Source organism: Pelodiscus sinensis, chromosome 25 (assembly GCF_049634645.1).
Source record: "Pelodiscus sinensis isolate JC-2024 chromosome 25, ASM4963464v1, whole genome shotgun sequence".
In the NCBI taxonomy this organism is placed as follows: Eukaryota; Metazoa; Chordata; order Testudines; family Trionychidae; genus Pelodiscus; species Pelodiscus sinensis.
The window spans coordinates 23,002,336-23,028,942 of NC_134735.1; the positions used below are offsets into that span (position 1 = coordinate 23,002,336).

General features: G+C 47.5%; 1 protein-coding gene across 6 annotated transcripts in view; it reads right to left on the reverse strand.

Annotated features, from left to right (window-relative positions):
- Positions 1-26,607, reverse strand: part of EYA3 (EYA transcriptional coactivator and phosphatase 3) — a 148,268-nt gene that overhangs the window by 60,857 nt on the left and 60,804 nt on the right. For 3 of the 6 annotated variants that reach the window (XM_075908768.1, XM_075908766.1, XM_075908767.1), the window contains 3 exons: positions 25,113-25,192; positions 21,478-21,544; positions 13,742-13,884 (listed from right to left, as the gene is read on the reverse strand). In XM_075908768.1, coding sequence (XP_075764883.1) covers positions 13,742-13,884; positions 21,478-21,544; positions 25,113-25,192 — 290 coding nt within the window. The remainder of the gene's footprint in view (positions 1-13,741; positions 13,885-21,477; positions 21,545-25,112; positions 25,193-26,607) is intronic. The other 3 variants (XM_075908770.1, XM_075908771.1, XM_075908772.1) reach the window with 2 other exon arrangements.

The window sequence follows — 26,607 nt, forward strand, 5'->3', positions numbered from 1 at the left end:
TGTCTTTGTAACTTTTCAGGAATGTTGTTCAGTAGCACAATATCATAAAAGGCCTCTGTCATCTACCCATGCTATGCCAGTAATGATGTTGCTAATACGCTTCTTCGTTATCCAGTATATGACGATGCTGAACAAGAGTGGCGAAAGAACGCAGCCCTGTTTCACAACAGTGAACTCAAATGTGAAATTACAACACTATTAACTGAGGTTTGTTACCTGTCCTTTAAATCAGCTTCTGTATCTAATGACTGGAAGATAGGTAACATGACGCCAATATTTAAAAAGGACTTTAGAGGTGATCCTGGGAATTACAGACCAGTAAGTATAATGCTCGTACTGGACAAATTAGTTGAAACTATAATAAAGGATAAAATTGTCAAATACATGGATAAACATAATTTGTTGAGGGAAAGTCAACATGGTTTCTGTAAAGGGAAATCATGCCATACTAAATCTACTAGTGTTCTTTGTGGGGGTCAACTAACATGTGGACAAGGGGGATCCAGTGGATGTAGTCTACTCAGATTTCCAGAAAGCCTTTGACAAGGGCCCTCACCAAAGGCTCTTAAGTAAAGTAAGTTGTCATGGGATAAGAGGGAAGGTCCTTTCATGGATTTATAACTTGTTAAAAGACAGGAAACAAAGGGTAGGAATAAATGGTCAGTTTTCAGAGTAGAGAGAAGTAACTAGTGGTGTTCCCCAAGGGTCCATACTGGGACCAATCCTATTCAACTTATTTATAAATGATCTGGAGAAAGGGGCAATCAGTGATGTGACAAAATCTGCAGAAGATACCAAACTGCTCAAGATAGTTAAGCCCAAAGCAGACTGTGAAGAGCTTCAAAAAGATCTCACCAAACTAAGTTATTGTTATTGGGGCTTTCTTACTGTGTGCCGAGCTTGTGTTTGTGAGTGAGGGTTAGTGCGTGGTGGGTTTTTTTCCCCCCCTTCTCTGTGTTTTTGAGTGAGGATTTAGAGAGGGAGTTCTCCAAGCAGAGGAGAAGCAGATACAGGACTCTTGTGGGAAGTGTGTGTTGTGTTTGGGGCTTTCTTGCTGTGTGCTGAGCTTGTGTTTGTGAGTGAGGGTAGGTGTGTGCTTTTTGTTGTTTGTTTGTTTTTTCCCCTGTGTTTGAGAGTGAGGCTTTTCCCCCCTCCCCCGATGCAATGTGTGCTGTGATTCACTATGTTTGGTAGGTGCTGTGATTGGCAGGAGGAAACTGCTGGCTTCTAATTAAAGTTTGAATTCTAGAAGCCTCTGCTGATTGGCTGAGCCTTGGTAGGGGGAGGGACTTTCAGGCACTCCAGGGCTTTAAAAGGCAGTGGGCAAGCAACCAAAGAGCTTGTGAACAGGTGAGTGCTAACAGGGAGTTAAGAGAGGGAGTTGGGAGAGGGAAGGGCGGGAGGTTCTCTTGCCTTTCTCTTTAAATCCCTTCTCCAGGACAGCAGCGATGGATGGTGATCAGTCTGCTGCTGTTACCTGCACAGCGTGTGCCATGTTTGTCTTCCTCCCGGAAGAAAGAACGGATTTCATCTGCACGAAGTACAAGCTGGTCGACACTTTGGAAGAGAAAATTACAGGACTGGAGGCCCAAGTGTCGACCCTACGCTCGATCAGAGAGGATGAAGACTCCTCGATAGAAGGCAGCGTTTAATCCTTCAAGCACGGCAGGCGGAGGAGCCAGAGAGGGCAGTACATGACCAAGAAGAGAACTAGCAGCATGTAACTTCTAGAAGGGGAAAAAAGCCAGCCTGGGAACCCCCCAATGCTATAGAGGTAAGTAATCACTTTCAGGCTCTCTCCACAGGCTCTGCAGTGCTGAAAGCTTTGGAAGGGACCTCACAAGGAAGAAACCGGAAGGGAACACCATCTACTGGAAGGCATGGGATGCGTAGTCCTAGGGATGGGGGTTCCACGGCCACCACCCCCAAAAGAAAACGACGGGAGGTGGTGGTCGGGGACTCCCTCCTAAGAGGGACCGAGCCATCCCTCTGCCATCTGGACTTGGAATCGTGAGAGGTGTGCTGCTTACCGGGAGCTCGCATTCACAATGTGACTGAGAGGCTTACCAAACTGATCAAACCTTCGGATCGCTACCCCTTCCTGCTTCTCCATGTGGGAACTAATGATACGGCCAAGAATGACCTTGAGCGGGCTACTGCGGATTATGTAGCGCTGGGAAGAAAGGTCCAAGAATTGGGAGCGGAAGTGGTGTTCTCGTCCATCCTCCCTGTTGAAGGGAAAGGAGTGGGCAGGTATCGTCGAATTGAGGGCGTCAATGCGTGGTTGCGCAGGTGGTGTCGCAGAGAGGGCTTTGGTTTCTTCGACCCCGGGACTCTGTTCCGGGCACAAGGATTGTTAGGAAGAGAAGGGATCCACCTAACGAAGAGAGGAAGGAGCATCTTCGCGGGTAGGCTTGCAAACCTAGTGAGGAGGGCTTTAAACTAGGTTCGTTGGGGGACGGTGACCAAAACCCTGAGGGGAGTGGGAAAGTCGGATACCGGGAAGAAATGTAGAGCGGAAGGAGCAAGAAAGGAGGACCCCTGTTTCAAATGGAAAAGGTAGGGCACTCGACTGGTTACCTGAGGTTACTAATGCGAGAAGCCTGAGCAACAAACAGGAAGAACTGGAGGCCCTGGCCCAGTCCAAGAAATATGATTTAATTGGGATAATAGAGACTTGGTGGGATGACTCGCATGACTGGAGCGCTGTCATGGAAGGGTATAGACTGTTCAGGAAGAACAGGCAGGGAAGAAAAGGAGGAGGAGTTGCACTATATGTAAGAGAGCACTACGATTGCTCTGAACTCCAGCATGAAGAGGGAGAAAAACCTGTAGAGAGTCTATGGGTTAAGGTTAAAGACACAAACAACAGCAGTGATGTTGTGGTTGGTGTCTGCTACAGGCCACCGAATCAGGTGGATGAGGCTTCCTTCGGACAACTGAGCGAAGCTTCCAGATTGCAGGCCCTGGTTCTCGTGGGGGACTTTAATCACCCTGACATCTGTTGGGAAACCAATACAGCAGTACACAGGCAATCCAGGAAGTTTATGGAGAATGTTGAGGATAACTTCTTGACACAAGTGCTGAAGGATCCGACCAGGGGCCGTGCACAGCTTGACCTTCTGCTCACAAACAGGGAGGAACTAATAGGGGAAGTGGAGGTGAGTGACAACCTGGGAAGCAGTGATCATGAGATGGTAGATTTCAGGATCCTGACCAAAGGAAGAAAAGAGAGTAGTAAAATACACACCTTGGACTTCAAAAAAGCAGATTTTGACTCCCTCAGAGATCTGATGGGCAGAATCCCCTGGGATGTTAACATGAAGGGGAAAGGAGTCCAGGACAGCTGGCAGTATTTTAAAGAAGCCTTATTGAAGGCACAGAAAGAAACCATCCCGATGTGTAGCAAGAGAGGCAAACATGGTAGGAGACCAGATTGGCTTACAGGGGAAATCCTTGGTGAACTTAAGCACAAAAAGGAAGCTTACAAAAAGTGGAAACTTGGACAAATGACCAGGGAGGGGTTTAAATGTATAGCTCGAGAGTGCCTGGGGGTTATCAGGAAGGCAAAAGCACAGATGGAATTGCGCCTGGCTAAGGATGTGAAGGATAACAAGAAAGGTTTCTACAGGCATGTTAACAAGAAGGTGATCAGAGAGGGTGTGCGGCCCCTACTGGATGAAGGAGGTAACCTAGTGACAGATGATGTGGGGAAAGCTGAAGTACTCAATGCTTTCTTTGCCTCTGTATTCACGGACAAGGTTGGCTCCTGGACTTGGGCGCTAAGTGACGCAAGATGGGATGAAGATGGAGAGCTCATGGTGGGTAAAGAACAGGTTAGGAACTATTTAGAAAAGCTAAACGTACACAAATCCATGGGTCCGGACTTAATACATCCGAGGGTACTGAGGGAGTTGGCAAATGTCATTGAGGAGCCCTTGGCTATTATCTTTGAAAAGTTGTGGAGATCGGGAGACATCCCGGATGATTGGAAAAAGGCAAATGTAGTGCCCATCTTGAAAAAAGGGAAAAAGGGACAATCCAGGGAACTATAGGCCGGTCAGTCTTACCTCGGTTCCTGGAAAAATCATGGAAGGGATCCTTAAGGAATCCATTTTGAGGCACTTGGATGAGAGGAAAGTGATCAGGAATAGTCAGCATGGATTCACAAAGGGAAAGTCGTGCCTGACCAATCTGATTAACTTCTATGATGAGGTAACTGGCTCTGTGAACGTGGGAAAGTCAGTGGATGTGATATACCTTGACTTTAGCAAGGCTTTTGATACGGTCTCCCACAATATTCTTGCCAGCAAGTTAAGGGAATGAGGATTGAATAAATGGACGGCAAGATGGATAGAAAGCTGGCTAGAAGGCCGGGTCCAGTGGGTAGTGATCAACGGCTCAATATCAGGATGGCAGTCAGTTTCTAGCAGAGTGCCCCAAGGTTCGGCATTGTTCAATATCTTTATTAATGACCTGGATGAGGGGATGGATTGCACCCTCAGCAAGTTTGCGGATGACACTAAGCTGGGGGGAGAGGTAGATACGCTTGGGGCAAAGATAGAGTCCAGAGTGACTTAGACAAATTGGAGGATTGAGCTACAAGAAATCTGATGAGGTTCAACAAGGACAAGTGCAGAGTGCTGCACTTGGGATGGAAGAATCCCAAGCATAGTTACAAGCTGGGGACCAACCAGCTAAGTAGCAGTTCTGCAGAAAAGGACCTGGGGGTTACAGTGGATGAGAAGCGGGATATGAGTCAACAGTGTGCCCTTGTAGCCAGGAAGGTTAACGGCATATTAGGTTGCATTAAGAGGAGCATTGCCAGCAGATCCAGAGATGTCATTATTCCCCTTTTATTCGGCTCTGGTGAGGCCACATCTGGAGTATTGTGTACAGTTTTCTGGGCCCCCCACTACAAAAAGGATGTGGACACATTGGACAGGGTCCAGTGGAGGGCAATCAAAATGATTAGGGGGCTGGAGCATATGACTTATGAGGAGAGGCTGAGGGAGTTGGGCCTGTTTAGTCTGCAGAAGTGAAGAGTAAGGGGGGATTTGATAGCAGCCTTCAACTTCCTGAAGGGAGGTTCCAAAGAGGATGGAGAGAGACTGTTCTCAGTAGTGACAGATGGCAGAACAAGGAGGAATAGTCTCAATTTGTGGTGGGAGAGGTCCAGGTTGGATATTAGGAAAAACTATTTCACTAGGAGGGTGGTGAAGCACTGGAATGGGTTACCTAGGGAAGTAGTGGAGTCTCCATCCCTGGAGGTGTTTAAGTCTCGGCTTGACAAAGCCTTGGCCGGGTTGATTTAGTTGGGATTGGTCCTACCTAGAGCAGGGGGCTGGACTTGATGACCTTCTGAGGTCTCTTCCAGCTCTATGATTCTATGATAAGTGATTGGGCAACAAAATGGCAAATGAAATTTAATGTTGATAAATGTAAAGTTATGCACAATGGAAAAAATAATCCCAACTATAAACACAGTATGATGGGGGCTAATTTAGCTACAAGTATTCAAGAGCGATCTTGGAGTCATTGTAGATAGTTCTCTGCAAATATCCACTCAGTATGGAGCGGCAGTCAAAAAAGCAAATAGAATGTTAGCTATCATTTTTTAAAATACAGAATGAGACAAAATATCTTAATGCCGCTATATAAAACCATGCTATGCTAACATCTTGAATACCGCGTACAGATGTGGTCACCTCATCTCAAAAAAGTTATTTTGGCATTGGAAAAGATTCAAATGAGGGCAACAAAAATGATGAAGGGTTTGGAATGGGTCCCAGAGGAAGAGAGATTAAAAAGACTTGGACTTTTCAGCTTAGAAAAGAGGAGACTAAGGAGGGATATGATAGAGGTCTAAAAATCCATGACTGGTGTGGAAAAAGTGAATAAGGAAAAGTTATTTACTTGTTCGCACAATATAAGGACTAGGGGTCACCAAATGAAATTAATAGGCAGCAGGTTTAAAATAAACAAAAGGAAGTTTTTCTTCGCTCAGCGCACAGTTAACCTGTGGAACTACTTGCCAGAAGACATGGTGAAGACTAGGAGTTTAACAGGGTTCAAAAAAGAGCTAGATAGATTCATGGAAGTTAGGTCATCAATAGCTATTAGCTAGAAAGGGTAGGAATGGTGTCCGTAGCCTCTGTTTCTCTGGAGGTGGGTGACAGGGGAGGGATCATGTGAGGATTACCTGTTACGTTCCCTCCCTTTGGGGCATCTAGGATTGGCCACTGTCGGCTGAAAGGATACTGGGCTGGATGGACCATTGGTCTGACCCAGTACGGCCTTTCTTATGTACTTCACATCTGTAGATATGACCTTGATGAATTTATGCAATGTTGATGAAAATTGCACAGTGATGTGGGCATTCATAACAAGCCCATATCAGGACCATCACACCTCAGGTGGTTTTGAGTGAGCACAGTGAAAGATTAAATTATAAAAGTTGGAAGTAATGCATTTTTCTCAATTTGATACAATTCAAAGATGGCTAAACACTACTGCTGTAAAAATACCTACATATCCTAAGGAGATAAAATATCTTACAAAGCCACTCACATTACTGTTATAGATAGCAGACATAATGACAAACAAAACACGGGCTGAAATTTTCCATGCTGGGCATCTACCTGGGATGGAATTTATTTATCTATAAACGTTTCAGCCAAAGTGCTTCAGCTATTCATTTGGGGGACAATGCATTGTTTTGCTGTCCTTAAAAAATTGGTATAACCACTGCACTGAGACGCTCTAGTGCTACCATGTGTTTGGGGTCAGAAATGCCTTTCCCCCATCCCTGCTCCAATTCAGCCAGAGCTGCACACGGCCAGCAGAGGTTTTGTTAGAGTCTGGTGCGGTTACTCACCATTGATCCACACTGCATAGCTCAGTCTCTAGTGCTCTGGCCTGTTGACCAGACTCCGCAGGAGAAATCCCCCAGAGTGATTGAACATGCATCATTCTGGGGCCATGATAAAATATGTGAATACAAACCCATCTTTCAATGTCCACCTTGCATTTGGTTATGGGCAAAAGGTAAATCCATACTCGGATACCTGGTCTGGTTGTAAAAGGTGCTGAGAATACAACAGCTCCTATTAAAGGCTATTCCTGGAAGAATTCTGCACCAAAAAGTAAAAATTCTGTACACTATATTTGAAAATTCTACATATTTTATTTGTCAAAACAACAATATAGTCACACCAGTTTCAATTACATTGGACACTTATTTCAAAATACCTGTCAGCAAGCCTGTCTGTAAAAATACAGAATAAAAATTCTGGTAATTTTTCTTTTTGACAGATTGATTCCTTACTAGGCATTTTAATAAGAACTTGGAAGGATTTGTTTACACTGACTAGAGACCTGTATTTCCTGCACCCCTCAGAAGCACTGCTAAGGCTTGTGGGAATCAGGGATAATGGAGGAGCTGATGGAGAGGAAAAGAGCCTGGAGTGAACCTGGTGGATTGTTGGGTGGGGGTGGGAGAAGTATGAAAAAGGTTTTTTTTCGGGGGAGGAGATTGGCATGGAGTTGAGGGGCCTTCTTCACACAGATCCTAGCTGACCCCAAGCTTCTCCTATTCAGTCTGGCACATCTGCCCCTGTTCCCACAGCCCCATGTAGCCCGGCAGCCTCCTCCCCACGTCCTCAGGTGGCCTTACACCACCACTCCCATTAGCTCCTGAGCCTGCCCCCCACTCTATCCTCCTCACTAGCCATTCTGAACTCCTGGGTAGCCCAGTCTTTCCTAACTGGGCTCAGTGAGCCGCGCGCTGTGATGAACTTTTACTCCTGGGGAAGTTCTGCCCAAGAAGTGCTGCAGTTCCAGCTTTTGCCCTGTGCAGCTTTTGCATGCGCAGCCGTGCAGAATTCCTCCAGGAGTATCAATGGCAATGGCAGCTGCAGGACTCTTGAGTGTTTTGGGAAATCAGGCCACTTCTTTGGGTGCCTTAATATGGACTTAGGTCAATGGGGTGCCCTCAGCATTTGATTTAGCAGGTCTTTACCAGACCTGGAAGCTCGACCTCCGGAGCATCGATCTTCCTGCAAGTGCAGATGTGGCCTAAAACTAAGTGCCATTATTTAAAATATTGATCTAAATCAGTGTTTCCCAAATGGTGTTCTGCAGAACCTGGGGCTCCGCAAAGTGAAAATAAGGGTTCTGCGAGAAAAGTCTACTCCCCGATCCCCTGCAGAGCCTGTAGGCAGCTCCCACTGGAGCTGTGCCAGCAGGGGTGGGCTTCTGGCAGCATGAATCTCTGGCTGCTCCAACATCCAATGCAGCTGTCCCATCACCGCGTGGCCCCTCCTCACCCCGCAGGACTGTCCCTGTCCTACAGGGCCTTCGGGGCCACGCAGCCTCCTCCTCCTCACGTGCAGGTGGCAGCTTGTTACAGCAGCCGCTGCTGCCAGGAGGGATGGAGTTGATAGGGATGGGGTCTGAGGCGCGGAGTACCCGCTCCCGGACTTCGGCATTTTTAAACTGCCACCTGCACCGCAGCAGGGGCCACGCAAAACTTGTCTGGGGCTCTGTCCCCCTCCTCGGGGCACGCTGGGGCTCGCTGCCCCCCCATGCACTGCTGCTCTCTCTTCCCCATGCCCTCCTCACCTTGCTGGGGAAGTGGCAGAGTCTGGTCTGGCAGGGAAGGTCAGGGTTTCTACCTCCCTCCCCACCCTGCCAGCAGGAAGCCTGACCTGGTGCTGCAGCTGTGCTGAGATCCCTGCTGAATGGGTGGCGGGGGGGAGGACTGAGCTCCTTCTCCAGCCCCCCTGCTCAGGGAATGACAGCATGCTGCTTGGAGGCTTTCCCTGCTGCAGCAGGGTGCCAAGCCAGGTAAGTGTCCCCCCTGGTGCCCAGACCCCACACCCAAATCCCCCTCATTCACTCTCTTCCCCCCGCCAAGACCCCACATTCCCAGCTTGCTGACGGCACCCTTCTCCATATACAAGACTGTTACTAGGGGTTCCGCAAAATTCTTTCAAGTTTAAAAGGGTTCCATGGCCAAATAAAATTGGGAAACACTGATCTAAACAATGTAACAAAAACACACCCCAAGCACCACCAAACTCGCGCACTATTAGGATCGCGAATTACATGTGTGTGGAAGATAAGAGAACACGCAGCGCAATGCATGTTCTCCTTGTGTACAGTACATGGAACTATTCAGTGGTAGCAACTGAATAAACCTCTAAAGAAATGCTCAGCTTAACAGAAAACTGTACGAGACTCTCAAGCCACCCTGAAATCACAGACCAGACACAGTGAGGCAGACACACCACTACAGCCTGGGAAGTCTGCAGGGACAGACTGACACTCTCATTTCCTTTTGCACAGCACATTCCTCACCAACAGCATGCAAGTGAAGACACAGCTGTCAAGAGAGCAGCCATGCCACAAGTTTCTCTGTGCTGACCTCCCCAGCCCCTTGTCATGGAAGCAAAATCACCCAGACAGATCCCACCATCTAACAAGATGGATACCAAGTAGAACAAATGCATCATAGGTTCTTATCCATCCTGGACTCTGTACACAGCAATCAAGTCAGCCTCTTTTCGTGAATGTTCCCAAAATTAAGGCAATTTCCCTCTCTTCATATCCACATTTCTACATCAACTGCTGGGAATGAACCACTTCCACTCTGACTTGATTAGCCTCATTTACACAAGTACCCTCTTTCTTTGTTGTGTGTGTACACACACACACACACACACACACACACACACTCACAAAAGCTATTCCCTAAAAAAATCTCCTAGTTTGTAAGGTGCCACAGGACTCCTCATTGCTTTTGCAGACACAGACTAACCTAGCTACCTCTCTGACACTTTCCCCAAAATGATAATGAATCTCCATCACTAACACCACAAACTTCAGCAAGTGCTGAAGCAGAAAGTCATCCAATTCCCTCTATTCTCCAAAGAACCAGAATGTCTAACAGACCCCCCAACACACACATCCCCAAAGACTTCTTAGCTCTCTACCTGTCATCCAGCTAGTTTCATAAATCTCTGTCATTGAAGGTTTTTAAGAGAAGGTTAGACACACGCTTGTCAGGGATGAGCTAGATAATACTTTGTCCAGGGGACTGGACTAGATGGCCACTTCCAGTCCTACAGTTTATGATTCTGTCAAAGGGCAAATTGCTGGATACTGGTGCAGAAAAGAATGTGGTCTGGAGAATTCAAACCCTCAACATCATGGCCGGCGAGTTATATGGGCTCGTGGTGCCCATGCTCCAGGAATAATCAGAGCCAGGGGCCCTGCTCCACCAATATTTGGAGCTGGGTCTCTCCCCCGGCCCTGCCTGGAGCTAATAGCACCCCTGCCCTCCCCAACCCCGCTTGCTGCGACGGGCACCAGTACCGGAGCGGGGCCTTGCTGTGGTTCCAGCAGTCACTGGTACAAACCTCCCGCACGACCAGCCGCATGTCATCCGGCTTCCCCGTCCCCTGCCTGCCTCTGGGGGGAGCGGGCTAACAGGGCTGGCAAGCAGGGCTCCCTCCCCTTCTCCTCCAGCAGCAGCCGCCGCCGCAGCCAGGCGGGCAGCAGGGAGCTGCCGGCCCCCGCCTCTGCCGCCTCACCCGCAATAGCCTCCACTGTCCGCTAGCCATGCTGGTGCTGGGCGGGCGCTTCCTGTCGCTGCTGCTCTGGGGCTGGCTGGTCCCCACCGCCGGGCTGAGCCGCTGCCGCCCTGGGACATTCTCTGCGACTCCTGCAGGTACCATCCCCGCTTGCCCGCACTGAAGGCACCTGCCCCAGGTCCCCCAACCTACCAGGGAGCTGGCCCCAGTGCTCCCCCATCCGCAGGAGCACACCTGGCGCCTTCCCCCAGGAGAGATCGCCCCAGCCCGGCCCCCTGGAGCTGGGCTGGGCACTGGTGACTCCCCAGGGGTGCCAACAGTCCCAGGGTCACAGTCCCTCTGAGTCCTCCCCATGCCTCCCGCTTCCAGAGGCTTCCTGGGGCTTCCGCTGGTCGGAGCGAGTGGCTGGGGCTGGGGCTGGGGCTGGGGCTGGGGCTGGGGCAGGGTCGTGGCCGCCGCGCACTCAGCGAAGCCTCCTCCGTGGCTGTCAGGCATGTGAACTCGCTGTGTGGCAGCGGCTCTGCCTCCCCTCAGCCCGGAGAATTCTGAGCCCCCTGCAGCCGCAGGGTTTGAATGGTCCTTTCTTCTCAGCTCTCCTAGCACACGGAGCTGAAAGGGCTAGTCCCTCTGATGGTGCCTTTCTGGAAAACAAAATTGCTCCCTGGGGTGGCTGTGACACGGAGTTTGTGCGGGAGTGGAAAGGCAGGTGGCCTTGTTATTCGCCAGAAGATACAGCTAGGCTGCTGCACAGGTTGGCAGGGGCGGCAGGTTTGTATAATTTTTGGTGAGGGGCAGCAGCTGGGAAGGCCACACATGATGGCAGCCCCTACCCCGTACCCACCATAGGCCCTACAACACCTCAGAGCCTGCGCCCCAGCACCTCCCCTCCCTCACCTGAGGGGAAAAACATGCAACTCAAATTTGGCAGTCAGTTTGGGGTGTGATCGTGTTTAGCAAGATACTTGATCATTTCACACCCTTGAAATTATATAATTGGTTATATACAGGTGTTAGGAAGTGGAAATGTTCTCAATGTTTTCTCTGAATACCGTGTGGGTGCCTCAGTTTCCCCTATGTATTTCTTAAGTATCTAGGTGGAGGGATAACGGTGTGTGATTGTTGTAGAGCCCTAGACGGCCAGTGTGACGCCCTGCGCACAGAGAATGGCAACTGATGGCCTGGGCCCCTCTCCTGCAAGGTGCCAACTGAAGGCATTGGAGAACAAAGAGATCAGGTGGCCAGCTTGTCCAGAAAAGAGATAAAGGCCAGAGGCAGGGCTGGAGACAGTGTCTGCTTGGAGCTGGCTGGGGAAACAGGAAGAGGGTTATTGATCAGAGTGCTTGGTTGTTTCCATATTCAGAAGAGTATTAATAACGTTGATATTCTCAGTTAAATAATGTTTTCTTATGATAGTGATATTGTGCAATAAAGGGAAACTGTTAAACGCTTATGGTTTCCAGTGCATTTTTACATTATTTAACAAAATATATATCGGCTTACAGGGTGCAGGAGAGGGGGACTAGACCCATTCTGGGCACCACCAAAAATTATACAAACCTCCCGCCCCTGCTCAACATGGAAGTGAATAGATGAGGAATCATTCCCAAATATCAGCTTTTTGTTTTTACTTGCATGTTTTGACTCCACGAAGCATCATCATTCTCCCATTTCCCAAATGAGAGAACAGAGCTGACACCATCTCACCGGACAGAGCTGAGGACGAAACCCAGATCTCTAATAAAACTGAGACAAGTCTCATCCACTTTGCAAAACCTTCCAAAGATGAAAAAGACTGGAACTTTTCAGCTTAGAAAAGAGGAGGCTAAGAGGGAGTTTGATATCATAGGATAGAGGTTTATAAAATCATAGCAGGTTTGGAAAAGTGAATAAGGAAAATGTATTTACTTGTTCCCATAACATAAGAACTAGGGGGTATCAAATGAAATTAATAGGTAGCAAGTTTAAAACAAAGAAAAGAAAGTTTTTCTTCACAAAGCCCACAACCTGTAGAACTCTTTGTCAGAGGATGTTGTGAAGACCAGGACTTTACTGGATCAAAAAGGAACTAGATAAATTCATGGAGCTTAGGTCCATCAACAGATAATAGCCAGGATAGGTAGGAATGGTGTCCCTAGCCTCTGTTTGTCAGAGGCTGGAAATGGATGACAGAAGAGGGGTCATTTGATGATTTCCTGTTCTATTCCCTCCTTCTGGGGCATCTGTCAGGAGAAAGGACCCTGGGCTAGATGGACCTTTGGCCATTCTTATGTTCTCATGTAAAGCAACATAGCAAATTAAAAACTACCACCACAAACTAGAGAGAGGGCAGGGGAGCCCACAAATTGGAACACAGTCCAAAAGACAAGATTGATTTTTGTTTCTCTCATTACTTTTTCAGCAATCTCACAATTTCTTAGGGTCTGACTTAATTTTTTTAAATTCAGGTGATTCCTTATATTAGAAAATCAGAAAATTTGAAGGAAAGTTCAGTGGTACAATCACTCCTGACATGATGAAATGGCTAATGCTGAAATTAAAAGTCACTGTAATGTAACCATACTGTGCTTAATACATACAAGGAGCTATAGAGCTAAATATTATTATTAGCTGAGTAATCTCAGAGACAGTGTAACAGGCAATCTACATGCAGTGAAACATGAGGTGAGGCAACAGGGCTTTAGATGGTGGCCAAGAGGCCAGTACTAATGGCCCAGCAGAAAGGAAAGAGAGGGGCTACCTAGCGCAGAGATGTTAGACAGGACAGCACTGGAGAGGTGCTTTACCCCATTTTATCTGGTGCATGATCAGCACCGAAGCAGTCAAGCAATCACTTGAAAAAACTACATCAAGCGTCCCTGCAGTCAGCATGCCAGTCACCGAAATTAACTGCAAGTACGACAGATTTTTACAAGACCTATTTAACATGACACCCCCACCCCAGAGACAATGCCCCTTAGACATGAACAGCTGTCAACTAATCACACTAGCCCCTGATTTCCAAGTGTCCTATTACTGAAAACCAAGCTTGGGCTCTTCTGTTGGTTCTTCCCCCACCACGCTGGGGCTGGGGCCTTTCGCTGGAAGAACAGTGGGTATAGGAAGAACAGACCATGCAAAACCCCGCAGCATGTTTGCTGACCCCTTACCGAAAGGAGGTAGTCCATAGGTCTGGGTTGTCTGAGGGTAGATGGCATAGGGCTGAGTCTGCTGTAGCGCTGGATACTGAGTCTGACCTGAGTAAGAGGTCATCGTTTCGGAGACAGGTACAGAGAGGATATGTGCATATGGCCTAGCAAAAGAACAAAAACAGTCATATTCTGCAGCTCTCGTCATGCACAAGCACATCCCAAAAGGAGCTTTAGAAACATACATGAATTATAAGCCCAAGGACATGTACTTTGTAAGGAACTCGGGAGGATAATAGAGCAGCCGGCAGAGCTCCTGGGCCTGATTTTCTAGTGTGGTAAGCCCCCACCTCCCCAAAGGAAGTGTGTCAGCACTGTGGGTACTCAACCCCTCACAGGATGCCCTCCCACACATTTGAGTGTTTTCAGAAGAGTCCAAGCAAGTTAGTAGCAAGCGTGGGATTTGGACACACAGTTCTCTTCGAAACCCCAGCCAGCAGCATTCCCATCGATTCCTGAAAGGGACAGATAACGGCTACAAGAATAAAGACTGTTTTAGCTGATGAACATCCCACCTGCCTGGCAACACACTGATGCCTCAGAGCTTGTCCAATCCACCATTTGCAAGTGTTTTACCATGTTAACACACATGCCTGCTGCAGGAGGGACCCCTGTGGGGATTCTGTGCCAAAAATTTCAAAATTTTGCAAAATTCTGCATATTTGTCAAAATAATCATATAATCCTAGGATTGGAAAAGACCTCAGGAGGTCATCGAGTCCAACCCCCAGCTCAAAGCAGGACCAACCCCAACTATATCATCCCAATATAATGCAATATAATCATGACAGTTGCAATTGTTTTGGTAATTTATTTAAATTGCCAGGGCTCGACAATTAGTGTAATCTACTCGCCCGTGGCAAGTAGATTACAAGCCGGCACAGCCACACAGAGCAGTAAGCGCATGCGCAGCGTGCTGAACCGCACGGCTGGAGAGCAGGGCTCGCCGCCACTTGGCAAGCCCTGCAAATTGCAATACAGGAAAAAGAGCCACAATAACTACTCAGTGTTGCCTAACGCAGGGCTGTTCAATGATCCTCACAGCACATGCCTAGGGCCGCAACTCAAGTGTGGTTGCAGATACATGCAAATATATGCGAAAATATATGCAAATAGCTTCTTTCACGCTGATGGGCATGAATACAAAGATTAAGGCAAGACTACACAACATGCAGGCCCCATTTAAGTCAGCTCTGCTGATATTAATAAAATGCAGTATCTACCCGATTTCCACTCATATATAACAGCACGTTTAATGAGCAACGACAGTCCAGGAATTGAACTACTAAAACCCAGATCAACAGAAGGCCATCCTATTGACTCCTTTTTTGGTTTGGCTCCCACCCACGGGCCACATGTTGATCCCTGTGTAAACCCAAACTGCACCACGGGGCACAAACAAACAGGGTCCACAGATCACATGTTGAATAGCCATGGTCTAACCACACGAAATTTCAGTTCCAAACACTTGGTAACTAGCAGCCTGCACTGCAGTTCTAATCCTGGATTTTCATTTCAATGGCATTATACACCACCAAGCAGAAAAAAAAGTAGAATGTCATTTTAAATTGCTCTGTTTTGTTAATCCCGGTCTTGGGCCTGGCTGGATACTTTGCTTGGTTCTCACATTTTATGGACTGCTTGGTAAATGTTTTATTTGCCCTCAAAGGCTTTTTTTAAAAAACAGACAAGTAAAATAAATCCTGAGCTGTAATCTAATCCCACTGGAATACTTGGGCTAAGGAAAACAAGGTGAGAAAGCACACATACCTTTCTAGCAGAGGACTCCCTAATTGCAGGGGTGGGCAAAAAACAGCCCTTAGGCTGCTCCAACCCACCAAACAGCTGGATCCATCCTGTCACTGTCCCACAGCACAAGCTGGTCCCTGCCTGCCGTGCCCCCTCATGCCTTCAAAATGGCCAACTGCAGGGGTTATGTGCTCTTTGTTCAACGTGCACACCAGGCATGGGGGACTCTGCATGCTGCTCCCACCCCACAGCATAATCTCACAGCTCTCATTGGCCAGAAGCCACCTGCCCTCCCCCCAAGGAGCATGCAGCACACAGAAAGCACATGACTTCCACAGCTGGCCGTTTTGAGTGGCGTGTGGGGGTACAGCAGGCAGGAAGCCTGCCTGAGGGTCCCATTGGGCTGGCCAGGAGCAGCCTAAGGTAAGTGTCTCCCAGAAAGAGCCTGCCCCTGGCACGCTGCTCCCTTCCTGCACCCTAATCCTCTGCACCCCTCCAGTACCCCTGCCCCAGGTCACAATCCAACACTCTGCACCCCTACTGCACCCCAGTTTCCCACCCCATGCTCCCTACTTCCATCCTAGCTCCTGTATCATGGAAGAGTACAGCCCTCGATCACTTAAATTCATGGAGTGATCCTCCCTCCATCAAAAGTTATTGCCCACCCCGCCTTACTGTCATTTATAATAGGGCTCCTTTACATCATTCTGGCAATGTAAGTAAAACTTTCACCAGTTTTATGTTCCTGGGTACAGTCAGCTAACAACAGACATGTGACTATATTCTGCTTCAGAGAAAAAGATCAATTAACTGACAGGCTGCTTCATGTGTGCCTCTAGCCTGCCTTGTGCATAATAAAAAGCCCTACCTTAACGCACGAGGGAGCAGCAATCCCAAGAAAAGGGACAGAGGGAAAGAGGTGCGTGTCCACTGGCAGACTGTTTGCAGTTTTTTGCGCAGGGGCCACAGCAAAATGTGGGTCTCATAAAATTTGTGCCCCACAGGGGTGCAGAGTCCTCCCAGGAATGATGAGACTATGAGACTGCATGAAAGCAAATATGGGGAATTAAGAGAGCTAGAAATTATTGTGCATTGGTGGGAAGTTCTAAAATCTACAAGCGTAGGAGGAGGATGGGGCAACCTAAGATGAAAATCAAGGTGCTGATGACAATTTGTCTTAAAGCAAGATAAAGAACAGGCTTTGTGAAGGCCAACTCAGACTGCAGGGACAGAGCAGGGCTCATTGGAACACGCACATACTCAATAAAAGCATCCCAGCATCACAGTGAAGGGCAAACAGAACCAGGACTGAATACACGATAGGGCAAGATAAGATGGCTAGCAATAGGTGAAGGATTATTATAAAAAAAATCTGGTAAAAATAAACAGCCAGAAAGTAAGCTCATTAATAAATTGGGAGGATGAAAAAGCAGTAACAGCTCTTACATGGCTTACTGATTTTTTTTTAAATAAAGGAGCGGTTTGGATAACTAGGAAGTAATGAAGACTTAATACTAATAAAAAAGCAGGCAAGAAAATACTTAGAATTTCTGTGAGATCCATTTCTCTACTCTCCAGGTGACATGCATCTTATGTTTGTAATCTTTACTGATTCATTACATCCTGGAGCATTGGGAAGTTACCAGAGGACAGTTAGGGTGAAGAAGGCGGTATCAATCATCAAAAAAGGAAAAACAAGTGATCCTAGAAATGACCAACAGGGAACTCTACATTCAACCCCTAAGAAAATGGAACAAAATAAGTAAAGAAAATGGTAAACATCTAGACTGGGGTTTTCAAAGGAGCCTAAAAGGCCCCCAAATCCCAGTGACCAAAATTGGAATACCTAGCTCTCTTTTGAGAAAGTGTTAATGTATGAAGAGAACACAGGAGATGTTACTAACTGTCAGGGAAGTTAAACACTGGAATAAATTGCCTAGGGCAGTTGTGGAATCTCCCTCACTGAAGATATTTAAGAGCAAGTTAGACAGACATCTATCAGGGATTGTCTCTAGACGGTGCTGGGTCCTGCCGTGAGGGCAGGGGACTGGACTTGACCTCTCGAGGTCCCTTCCAGTCCTAGGATTCTATGCAACATCCGATTACTGCCATTTCCTTCATAGATTTAATGCTGACAGCTCCTTTTCCCAGGTATGCAAGTGCACAGACGTCACCAGTGCCAAGTAAAAAGGAGTTAGTTGAAGCCTACAACTGGTGAGATGGAAGGTAGGATGATGGGAAGTAGCAAACACCATAACATCTTCCATCAAGGGCATCTATTCTACAATCACCAAGATGATATGCAGCGTAGCTAGGGTTGCCATGTGTCCGGTATTGACCCGGACAGTCCGGTATTGACCCGGACAGTCCGGTATTTTCGTCTCCTGTCCGGTAAAAAAAAAATTCAGAAAATACCAGATACCTAAAATGTCCAGTATTTTCTGATTTTTTTCCCTTGCCAGGAGGTGAAAATATCGGATACCTGGCAACCCTACCAATACTCAGCAACCGGGCCCAGCTCCGATTACCTGGTTCCACAGGGGAGTGGTCTTTTGGCTCAGAGCAAGAAAACAAGATGACCACCAGCATAAAGCCTCAAAAGGATTTGTTAAAGGGGACATGCTTTTTTATTATTATTATTTTTTTTTTTTTTGCTTAACTCTCAGGGTCCTTTTTTTTCCTCAACAACTTTGGTCTCCCCATTTCTCCTCCCCCCCAACAGAATTTTTCCCCCGGTGGGTTTTTTTTGGGGGTGTGAGGGAGAAGAGAGGAAGGGAGGTATTCGGTATTTTTAGTTAAACCATCTGGCAACCCTAAGCGTAGCGCTCAGAGCCCCTGACTGAGATCTGGGCCCATTGGTGCTAGGTACTCTACGGCTGTGTCTACACTGGGCCACTTATTCCGGAAAATCAGCCGCTTTTCTGGAATAAGCTGCGAGCTGTCTACACTGGCCCTTGAATTTCCGGAAAAGCAACGATGCTCTACTGTACAAAATCAGCCGCTATTCCAGAAAAACTATTCTGCTCCCGCTCGGGCATAAGTCCTTATTCCGGAACACTGTTCCGGAAAAGGGCCAGTGTAGACAGCCCAGTAGTCTTTTCCAGAAAAAAGCCCCGATCATGAAAATGGCGATCGGGGCTCTTTTCCGGAAAAGCGTGTCTACATTGGCCACAGACGCTTTTCCGGAAAAAGGCTTTTCCGGAAAAGCAGCCTGCCAATGTAGACGCTCCTTTTCCGGAAAATCTGAAAACGGAATAGTATTCCGTTTTAAGCAGTTCCGGAAATTCATGCCAGTGTAGACGTAGCCTACAGGTATACAGTAAGAAACAGCTGCTGCCATGAAGAGCATCCAATCTTAAATCCAGTGTTACAAACTCATGCAAATGGTTAATTTCACACCAGAGAAACCACTGATTTCAGAAAATGTCTCACATGGCTAAAGTCAAGCAGGTACATGTTTACAGGACGGGTCCTAAAGAAATAAGACACACACCAAGTAGAAGAAAGGGACTATTATCCACATTTCACAGATGGAGAACTGAGGCTAAAACAAAATGAGTGCCTTGCCCAGGGTCATGCAGGAAATCTGAACTCAAATCTTCTGAGTCCCACAGGGCCTGCCTAGATACCTCATTGCTCCCCACCAGCCAGAGAACCACTGTTGGGAAAGAGACATTTTTCCCCCCAGTTACAAATCAGATGGAGGGGGACCTGGCACTGTAACCTGTGCTCCCATAGCCTAAGGCTAGATACTACGATGCACTGCCAGCTGAGAGAGAAGGCTCAAGACTGAAGAGGCTCATTACTGTTCACAAAGCAACAGCTCGCCTGCCCATCAGCAAACTGCCAGGAGTTTCTCAAGCCAGTGTTCCAGACACTGCACCATTTCCCCAAATTCAAAGGTCCATTCCTCTTATTCAAAACTCTTAAGCAAGTGGGCCTCGGCATGGGTACAATTTTCAAAAGGACCTAAGTGACACAGGACTCTAAATCCCACTAAAGTCAATGGAGTTTGGGTTCCTGATCAGTTAAATGCATTTGGGAAATGTTACCCCTTTCTCTCTCTCCAACGTATCTGATTTTATACTGAAAGAAATTATTTCATTTTCACTCACGTCCAGTTTTATTCACTGAATACCTTGAGCACAAAGTCTAAAATACCTCACTCCCAGTCAGTGTTCCAGGCTCTGACTGGGCAGGGCTGATTAATCACCAGTGAAGCTGTGCTGCCAAGCAGCTTAAAGGAACACTGCTCTCAATCACTGCTAAGGTATCTTGCCGCTTAGTGATCACTAAAGGCCCAACCCAACTCCCACTGAAGCCAATCGAAATCTTTCCATTGGCTTCACCCTGACCTGGACTGGATCACATATGCAGCAATTCCTGTCTGTTGTCTAAAAATACCATTCTGCAATGTTAAAGGTTCTACTATATGCAGGTTGCATAACTCGCTGGATAGTCGTTCTCAGAGAATAGTTATTAACGGTTCACAATCATGCTACAAGGGCATTACAAGTGGGGTTCTGCAGGGGTCTGTTTTGGGACTGGTTCTGTTCAATATCTTCATCAGCGGTTTAGATATTGGCATAGAGAGTACCCTTATTAAGTTTGCAGATGATACCAACTTGGGAGGGGTTGCAACCACTTTGGAGGAAAGGGCCATAATTCAAACTGATTCAAACTGGACAAACTGGAGAAATGGTCTGAGGTAAATAGGATGAAGTTTAATAAGGACATATGCAAAGTGCTCCATTTAGGAAGGAACAATCAGTTTCACACATATGGAATGGGAAGCAACTGTCTGGGAAGGAGTACTGAAGAAAAGGATCTAGGGGTTATAGTGGACCACAAGCTAAATATGAGTCAACAGTGTGATGCTGTTGCAAAAAAAGCAAACGTGATTCTGGGATGCATTAATAGGAGTGTTGTGAGCAAGACACGACAAGTCATTCTTCCGCTCTACCCTGCGCTGATTAGGCCTCAGTTGGAGTGTTGTGTCAATTCTGGGCACCGCATTTCAAGAAAGATGTGGAGAAATTGGAAAAGGTCCAGAGAAGAGCAGCAAGAATAATTAAAGGTCAAGAGAACATGACCTATGAAGGAAGGCTGAAAGAACTGGGCTTGTTTAGTTTGGAAAGGAGAAGACTGAGGGGGACATGAGAGCAGTTTTCAGGTATCTAAAAAGGGGGTCACAAGAAAGAGAGAGAAAAATTGTTCTCCTTGGCCTCTGAGGACAGGACAAAAAGCAAAAAGTACTGGGGTCCTGCTGTGAGGGCAGGGGACTGGACTTCATGACCTCTCGAGGTCCCTTCCAGTTCTAGTGGTCTGTGATTTGATGATTCTATGAAATTCCAAGTACACTACATCCACTGGCTCATTCTTGTCCAAATGTTTGACGACTCCCCTCAAGAATTCTGATAGATTAGTGAGGGATGACTGTCCTTTACAAAAACCATGTTGATTCTTCCCCAATAAATCATGTTCATCTATGCATCTGGTCATTCTGGTTTTTTACTGTAATTTTAATTTGCCTGGTACTGAAGTTAGTATTGGGCTGTAATTGCAGGGTTTGCTTCTGGAGCCTTTATGAAAAATTGGTATAGCATTAGCTATCCTGGAGGCATCTGGTGCAGAAGCTGATTAAAGCATCCGCAGGCATGGCCGCTCCCAGCGGCCAGCCTGCATCACTTCCTGCAGTTCCCATTGGCCACGCTGCTGGGAACTGCGAGCAACTCTGCCTGCCGACGCTCAAGTAAACAAAGCATCTTGTGGCCAGCTAGCAACTTACATAAACCACAGCCCAACATTTGAAAACCACGGACTGAAGTGATAGGTTATGCACCATAGTTAGTAGTTCTGTAATATAGGACTTCGTTCATAATTACATCAAAAGTTTTTAACAGTTTAGAGAAAAATGCAGTTATAGAATTTAGAAGCAATTCAACTTACTTTGCAGAATACAGCTGTGAGGTATAATCATTTGGTGACCTTGGGATGTAATCAGTGCATGTCAGAACTGAAAAAGAAACATTTTACACAGCAAAATTGTGAAAACAGGATTTTTTAAAAAATTACACAATTTCAAAAAAAGTTACAAAATCTTAATGAATCAGAGTGAAACATTTAGCATGGCCCACATTGTGTTCTAACCTGAAAAACCAGGTAGCTTATGAAGATTTTGGAGTGCGTGCTTTGGGTATTTGGCTTTAAAAGATTTACAGGCATGTGTTATGTAAGCAGGGTGAAAATGTAACTTCTGCTCCGCAAAGAAGTGCACCGTTCAGAGCAGCAAGTTGTCCCTTCACTGACCGTAACACCAGCATCTCTGGTCTTCACTGTGCACTTTGATTTTGGCCATGTGCCAAATCCCCTGAACATTCTACAGTTCTACACGTGCCGCTGGGCCCAATGCCTCACTTCAACGTGCACTGTGCTAACTGCCTGAAACCCAGCTGTTACCGGAGCAGCTAGAGAGACCATGACGCCAAGTTGAGTCAGGTTCTGCCTCCAGACCCTTCTCCCCTGCCCCCAAAACACATGGCCCCGGCAGCTCACCTTTTCCCTCTGGTAGTACCACACAGGGAAGGAAGCGGATAGCTGACTACCTGATAGGCCTAGGCTACTCGACTACTCGCTCCCCCCACTTGCTGTCTCTGTATCAGAAGCAGCAAAGGGAGGGGGAAGCAGGAGCCAGTGCTGGGGGGGGGAGCTGGCTTAAAAGCCGATTCTCCCCAGCACTGTCTCTGCACATCAGGGGAGGGTGAAGGGCAGGGGAGGCAGAGTCACAGCAGTCCAGAACACGGCGTGAGCTGGGACTGCTTTTACTACATTTAAAAGGCAGAGCTGCAGCGGAGATCGGTCCAGGACCCCGCGCCAGCCAGGACAGAGCAGTCCCGGTACGCGCCAGGTCCCAGACCGCTGCCCCTCACAGCCACCTGGGCTCTTATTACATTTAAAAGGCAGAGCCGCAGCGTGAGTGGATCCTGGACCCTGCCTCCCCTTACCAACTAATTGTGTAGTTGATACAAATTGCATCGACTACACGATTAGTCAATTACCTGCTTCTTAACATGCTTAGCACCACATTAGGCAGGGTCCCTTCAACCCATCTCTTGGGACAGGATAAGAACTCCTGGAGCAGAGAAACAGCCTGGCTGCTGTCAGAACAGCTGTGACAGCAAGCAGGAGAGAAGCAGGCTTTACCACCTGCCCTGGATCCAGCACATGGCACTGGAAGCCTTGGGACACCACATGGGACAAGAGTTCACCTCTCTCCCAGGGGCAACACAACAGGGCAGTCTGCAAAGACACCCACTGAGCTTCCGTGTCTGTTCAGAAGAGTTTGCCACATTTCATCCCGGGCCAGACTGACTGTGAATGGGGGCTAGTTCGTCAAGTCATTGCTTCCGTGCGTTATCCACCTCCGCTGCTGGATTGTCCGCTATAGTACCAGGCTTCAGCTGCCTGCTAATGTAGCACCCATGGGGCTCCTGTACAACCATCTGAGCTGCAGTTCAAACCCTGATCATGTGATATTTATTACAGTTGTACATGCCAATATTTACACATTTTTCTGTTTAAAAATGCAAAAGGAAATTTAAGTGGAGGTGTAGGCACAGGGTTTGGTTATTCAGGTTCTAAGGCCAGCACTCAAAAGTGCAGAGATGTTGTATTTGATGTTGGGCATGTGCTTTATAATACACTTCATAATTACACATTCTGGTTTTTCTACCAGATTCCAGCCTCATTTAGCACACAGGGCACTCGGGGTTCAGAGAATCAATCAGGACAGTGCAGGTTATTCTAGTTGGTGGACTCTCTGCCTCATTTGCTCCCAAAGTTTAAAGGCGCACAGAGAAAGGGAACTGCAGGAAGAAAAGGGATGCTCCTGGAGCAAAGGCAGTTAAATGTCACTTAGCACTGGCGTCTATCCTGGCTCTCCCGCACACTTCCCATGCCTCTTCAACCGATACTGTTGACAGCTGGCCACAGCCTGCCCCTCACTTTCTAAGTACCCAGGGGCTGGATGCACAGAAGTACTGCGTGCTCAGAACTGTACGTCAAGCCAACAGGAGCTGGGGTGCTGCACACCTCCAGCAGCAAGGCAGTGGGATGGGGAGAAGGGATGTTCGCGTGTAACCACCAAGCTGATGCTTATCGCGCCACCGGCTCCAGGGCAGGCAGTTTCATTGCGGCAGAAAAGCTGCCTCCCTGGGAGTGGAGTCAGCAGGGACCGGCGGCTCAGCTCCGGGGGAGGCTTCACTGCAGAGCCCACTTTATACTGCAGAGCCTGCCGTGTGCAACCTGGAATCGCTGAGCTTTTCAGCAGCTACACAGTTAGCTATTGAACCAACTTTTAACATCCCCCATGGGGAGCTGGAGGCACAGGGTTTGGTTGTCAGAAGCAGCTGGGGTTGGAGTCTGGCTCTCCCACTGATCCAACATGTGTCCAACAAGCCCCTTTCTCTCAGTTTTCTTTCAGCAAACCAGCCAAATAGCCATGTGTGGCTAGCGTGTTGGACACCAGGGTGTACACAGTTAACTAGCCCCCACCCACGCTGAAGCCTCTTATACAGAGGCAGCAGTGCAGGGTGGGAGGAGGGAGCTCCATAGGAGCTGCCTCCCCTCATATGTAAAACGCGAACTTCTCAGCAGTTATACATTTGCCTAAACAAACACATTCTAACATTCCTATTGTAGACACAGTGCACCATGGCAGGCCTCAGACAGGGAAGATCATGGCGATCTCGTCACCTCTTGGTCATCTGTGCTAAAGGTGCCAGGAGATGCTTAGGCGCTCTGAACTCCAGGGCTATCGGTATGCCAATGACACTAAGCTCCACACCAAGTACAAAGGACGCACTCCACTTCCCCCCGCTGCCACTGTCCCGTGGTGTAACCTTCCATAGGTTGTTGCTTCTGCATCAGTTTCCCAGCTACAAAATGCAGCTTCCTACCCTCAGAGGGGTTGAGAGAAACTTTTCTTGTGCAGCTCTGAGAGCTTCTGATTTACTGTGCATTAGCAGTGCAAACGATTATATCGGACTTCACTCGGTGTTTGTGCTGAGGTAGTGAAGAGACCAGTCCTGTGCAGATACTGTCTGTCATTCCCAAACAACAGCCCCTGCCCCAAGGAAATGACAATCTAGATTTAGACAATGAGAAAAGAACAGGCAAAGAGGAGAATGGGGAAGACACAGAAATGACAGAGGCAGGAGTGTTTGCATCAGCAGTCATAGGGAGTCACCGAGCTAACCAAGGCCGGACAGTTGGGATTTGTGGTCATGGCAGCAAAGGCAGGTTTTAAAGAGGTTCTGATAGTGACTTGGTGAGTTTTGACCAGGAATGCTCCTCTAGCACAGGGACATGCGTGGGAGAGGCCAGGAAGGAGTCTGGGAGAGAAACAGAGGAAGCAGATGCAGATTGGCATCCTTAGTGGAACAAAAGCAGCCTCTGATTAGAAATGAGATTTGAAAAGTAGGATGGGCTAGAGTAAATGCTGCAGGACTAAGACGCTTGTACTTGGTGCAGGAGACCAACGGAGGGAGCGAGAGGTCAGAACCAAGGAGAAGAGCGAGCCTTACTTTCACTCGACATGGGAAGATTTGAGCCAAGGCTTGAAGGTTCGGGTTTCGGATCACTGACTTCGGTGGTGCTCACTTGACTGAAAGGATAAAAGTCCATGTTAGCCACCAACATCACTAATCTGCGCACTAACACGACTGGACATTTGTAGCAATTGGTGTTAGCATTCCTAGCCAACAAAAACCACAGACTGCTAAGGAAACGCTCTGCACTATTTCACACTTACCAACACACAAGAGGTTCTGGAAGATATCCTTGCACCTCGTCACAAACCTCAAACCCTCACCTCCTTCAGGGTGTTAACTTGCTAATCTTCTCAAAATAATGCGACTACAGAAATCTAACATAACCTTTACTATAACGTGCAAATGTGAAGAATTGTAAAGGGACAAAAGCAATCCAGGTCACAGTTGGGTTGTGGGTGGCCAGACCTAGTGGTCAGCGCCAGAGTCCAGGGTCACAGGACAGGGATTAAGAGTTAGCTAGGTCTGGACACCAGGAGACAAACTGGGGATCAGAATCACAAATCAGGTACCAGAGTCATGCCAGAAACCAGAATGACAAACCAGATGCCAGAAAAATCAAGCAACAAGAGCAGAAAGCACAAGGCGCACAGTCAGACACCTTCCCACTCCTGCTGCTGGCTTAAGTAGGGTCAGCCAGCCATCAGCTGCTCCTGAATTCCACTAACAGTGGTCCCATGCAAGCATCAACATGGAAGGCTGGAGCATAACTGCTCCAGGAAATTGTTCAGACCCAGGTTTAATATTCGGGGCTCATGACAATCCAGTTAATCAGAAGAGATATGAAGCTGTCCCCCTCATTTTCACAGACTGATTTGATACGTACAGAATGTTTCTCTCTAAATGTAGTGATTAATATTATCAAAGTAAAAATGTGCTTAACAGCAATTAAGCAAAAACCATGTATCACTGATTCTAAAATAAAAGACGCAAGCAATCAGAGAGTTCCCTACATGGTGAATAACTGTCTCATCTTCTGCTCCCTGGAACCTATTAAATAGAGAACTACAGTGCCATATTAAAAGCTAGATGTAGAATCAAAGAACTGGAAAGGACCTCAAGAGGTCATCAAGTCCAGTTCCCTGCCCTCACGGCAGGACCACGCATCATCTAGATCATCCCTGATAAATGTCTACTCAACCTGCTCTTAAATATCTCCAGAGATGGAGATTCCACAACCTCCCTAGTCAATTTATTCCAGTGTTTAACCACCCTGACAGGAAATTTTTCCCAATGTCCAACCTAAACTTCCCTTGCTGCAGTTTAAGCCCGTTGCTTCTTGTCCTATCCTCAGAGGCCAAGGTAAACAATTTCCCCTCCTCCTTCCCCCCCATGACACCCTTTTAGATACCTGAAAACTGCTATCATGTCCCCTCTCAGTCTTCTCTTTTCCAAACTGAACAAGCCCAATTCCTTCAGCACATGTTTTCTAGACCTTTAATAATTTTAGTTGCACTCCTCTGGACCTTCT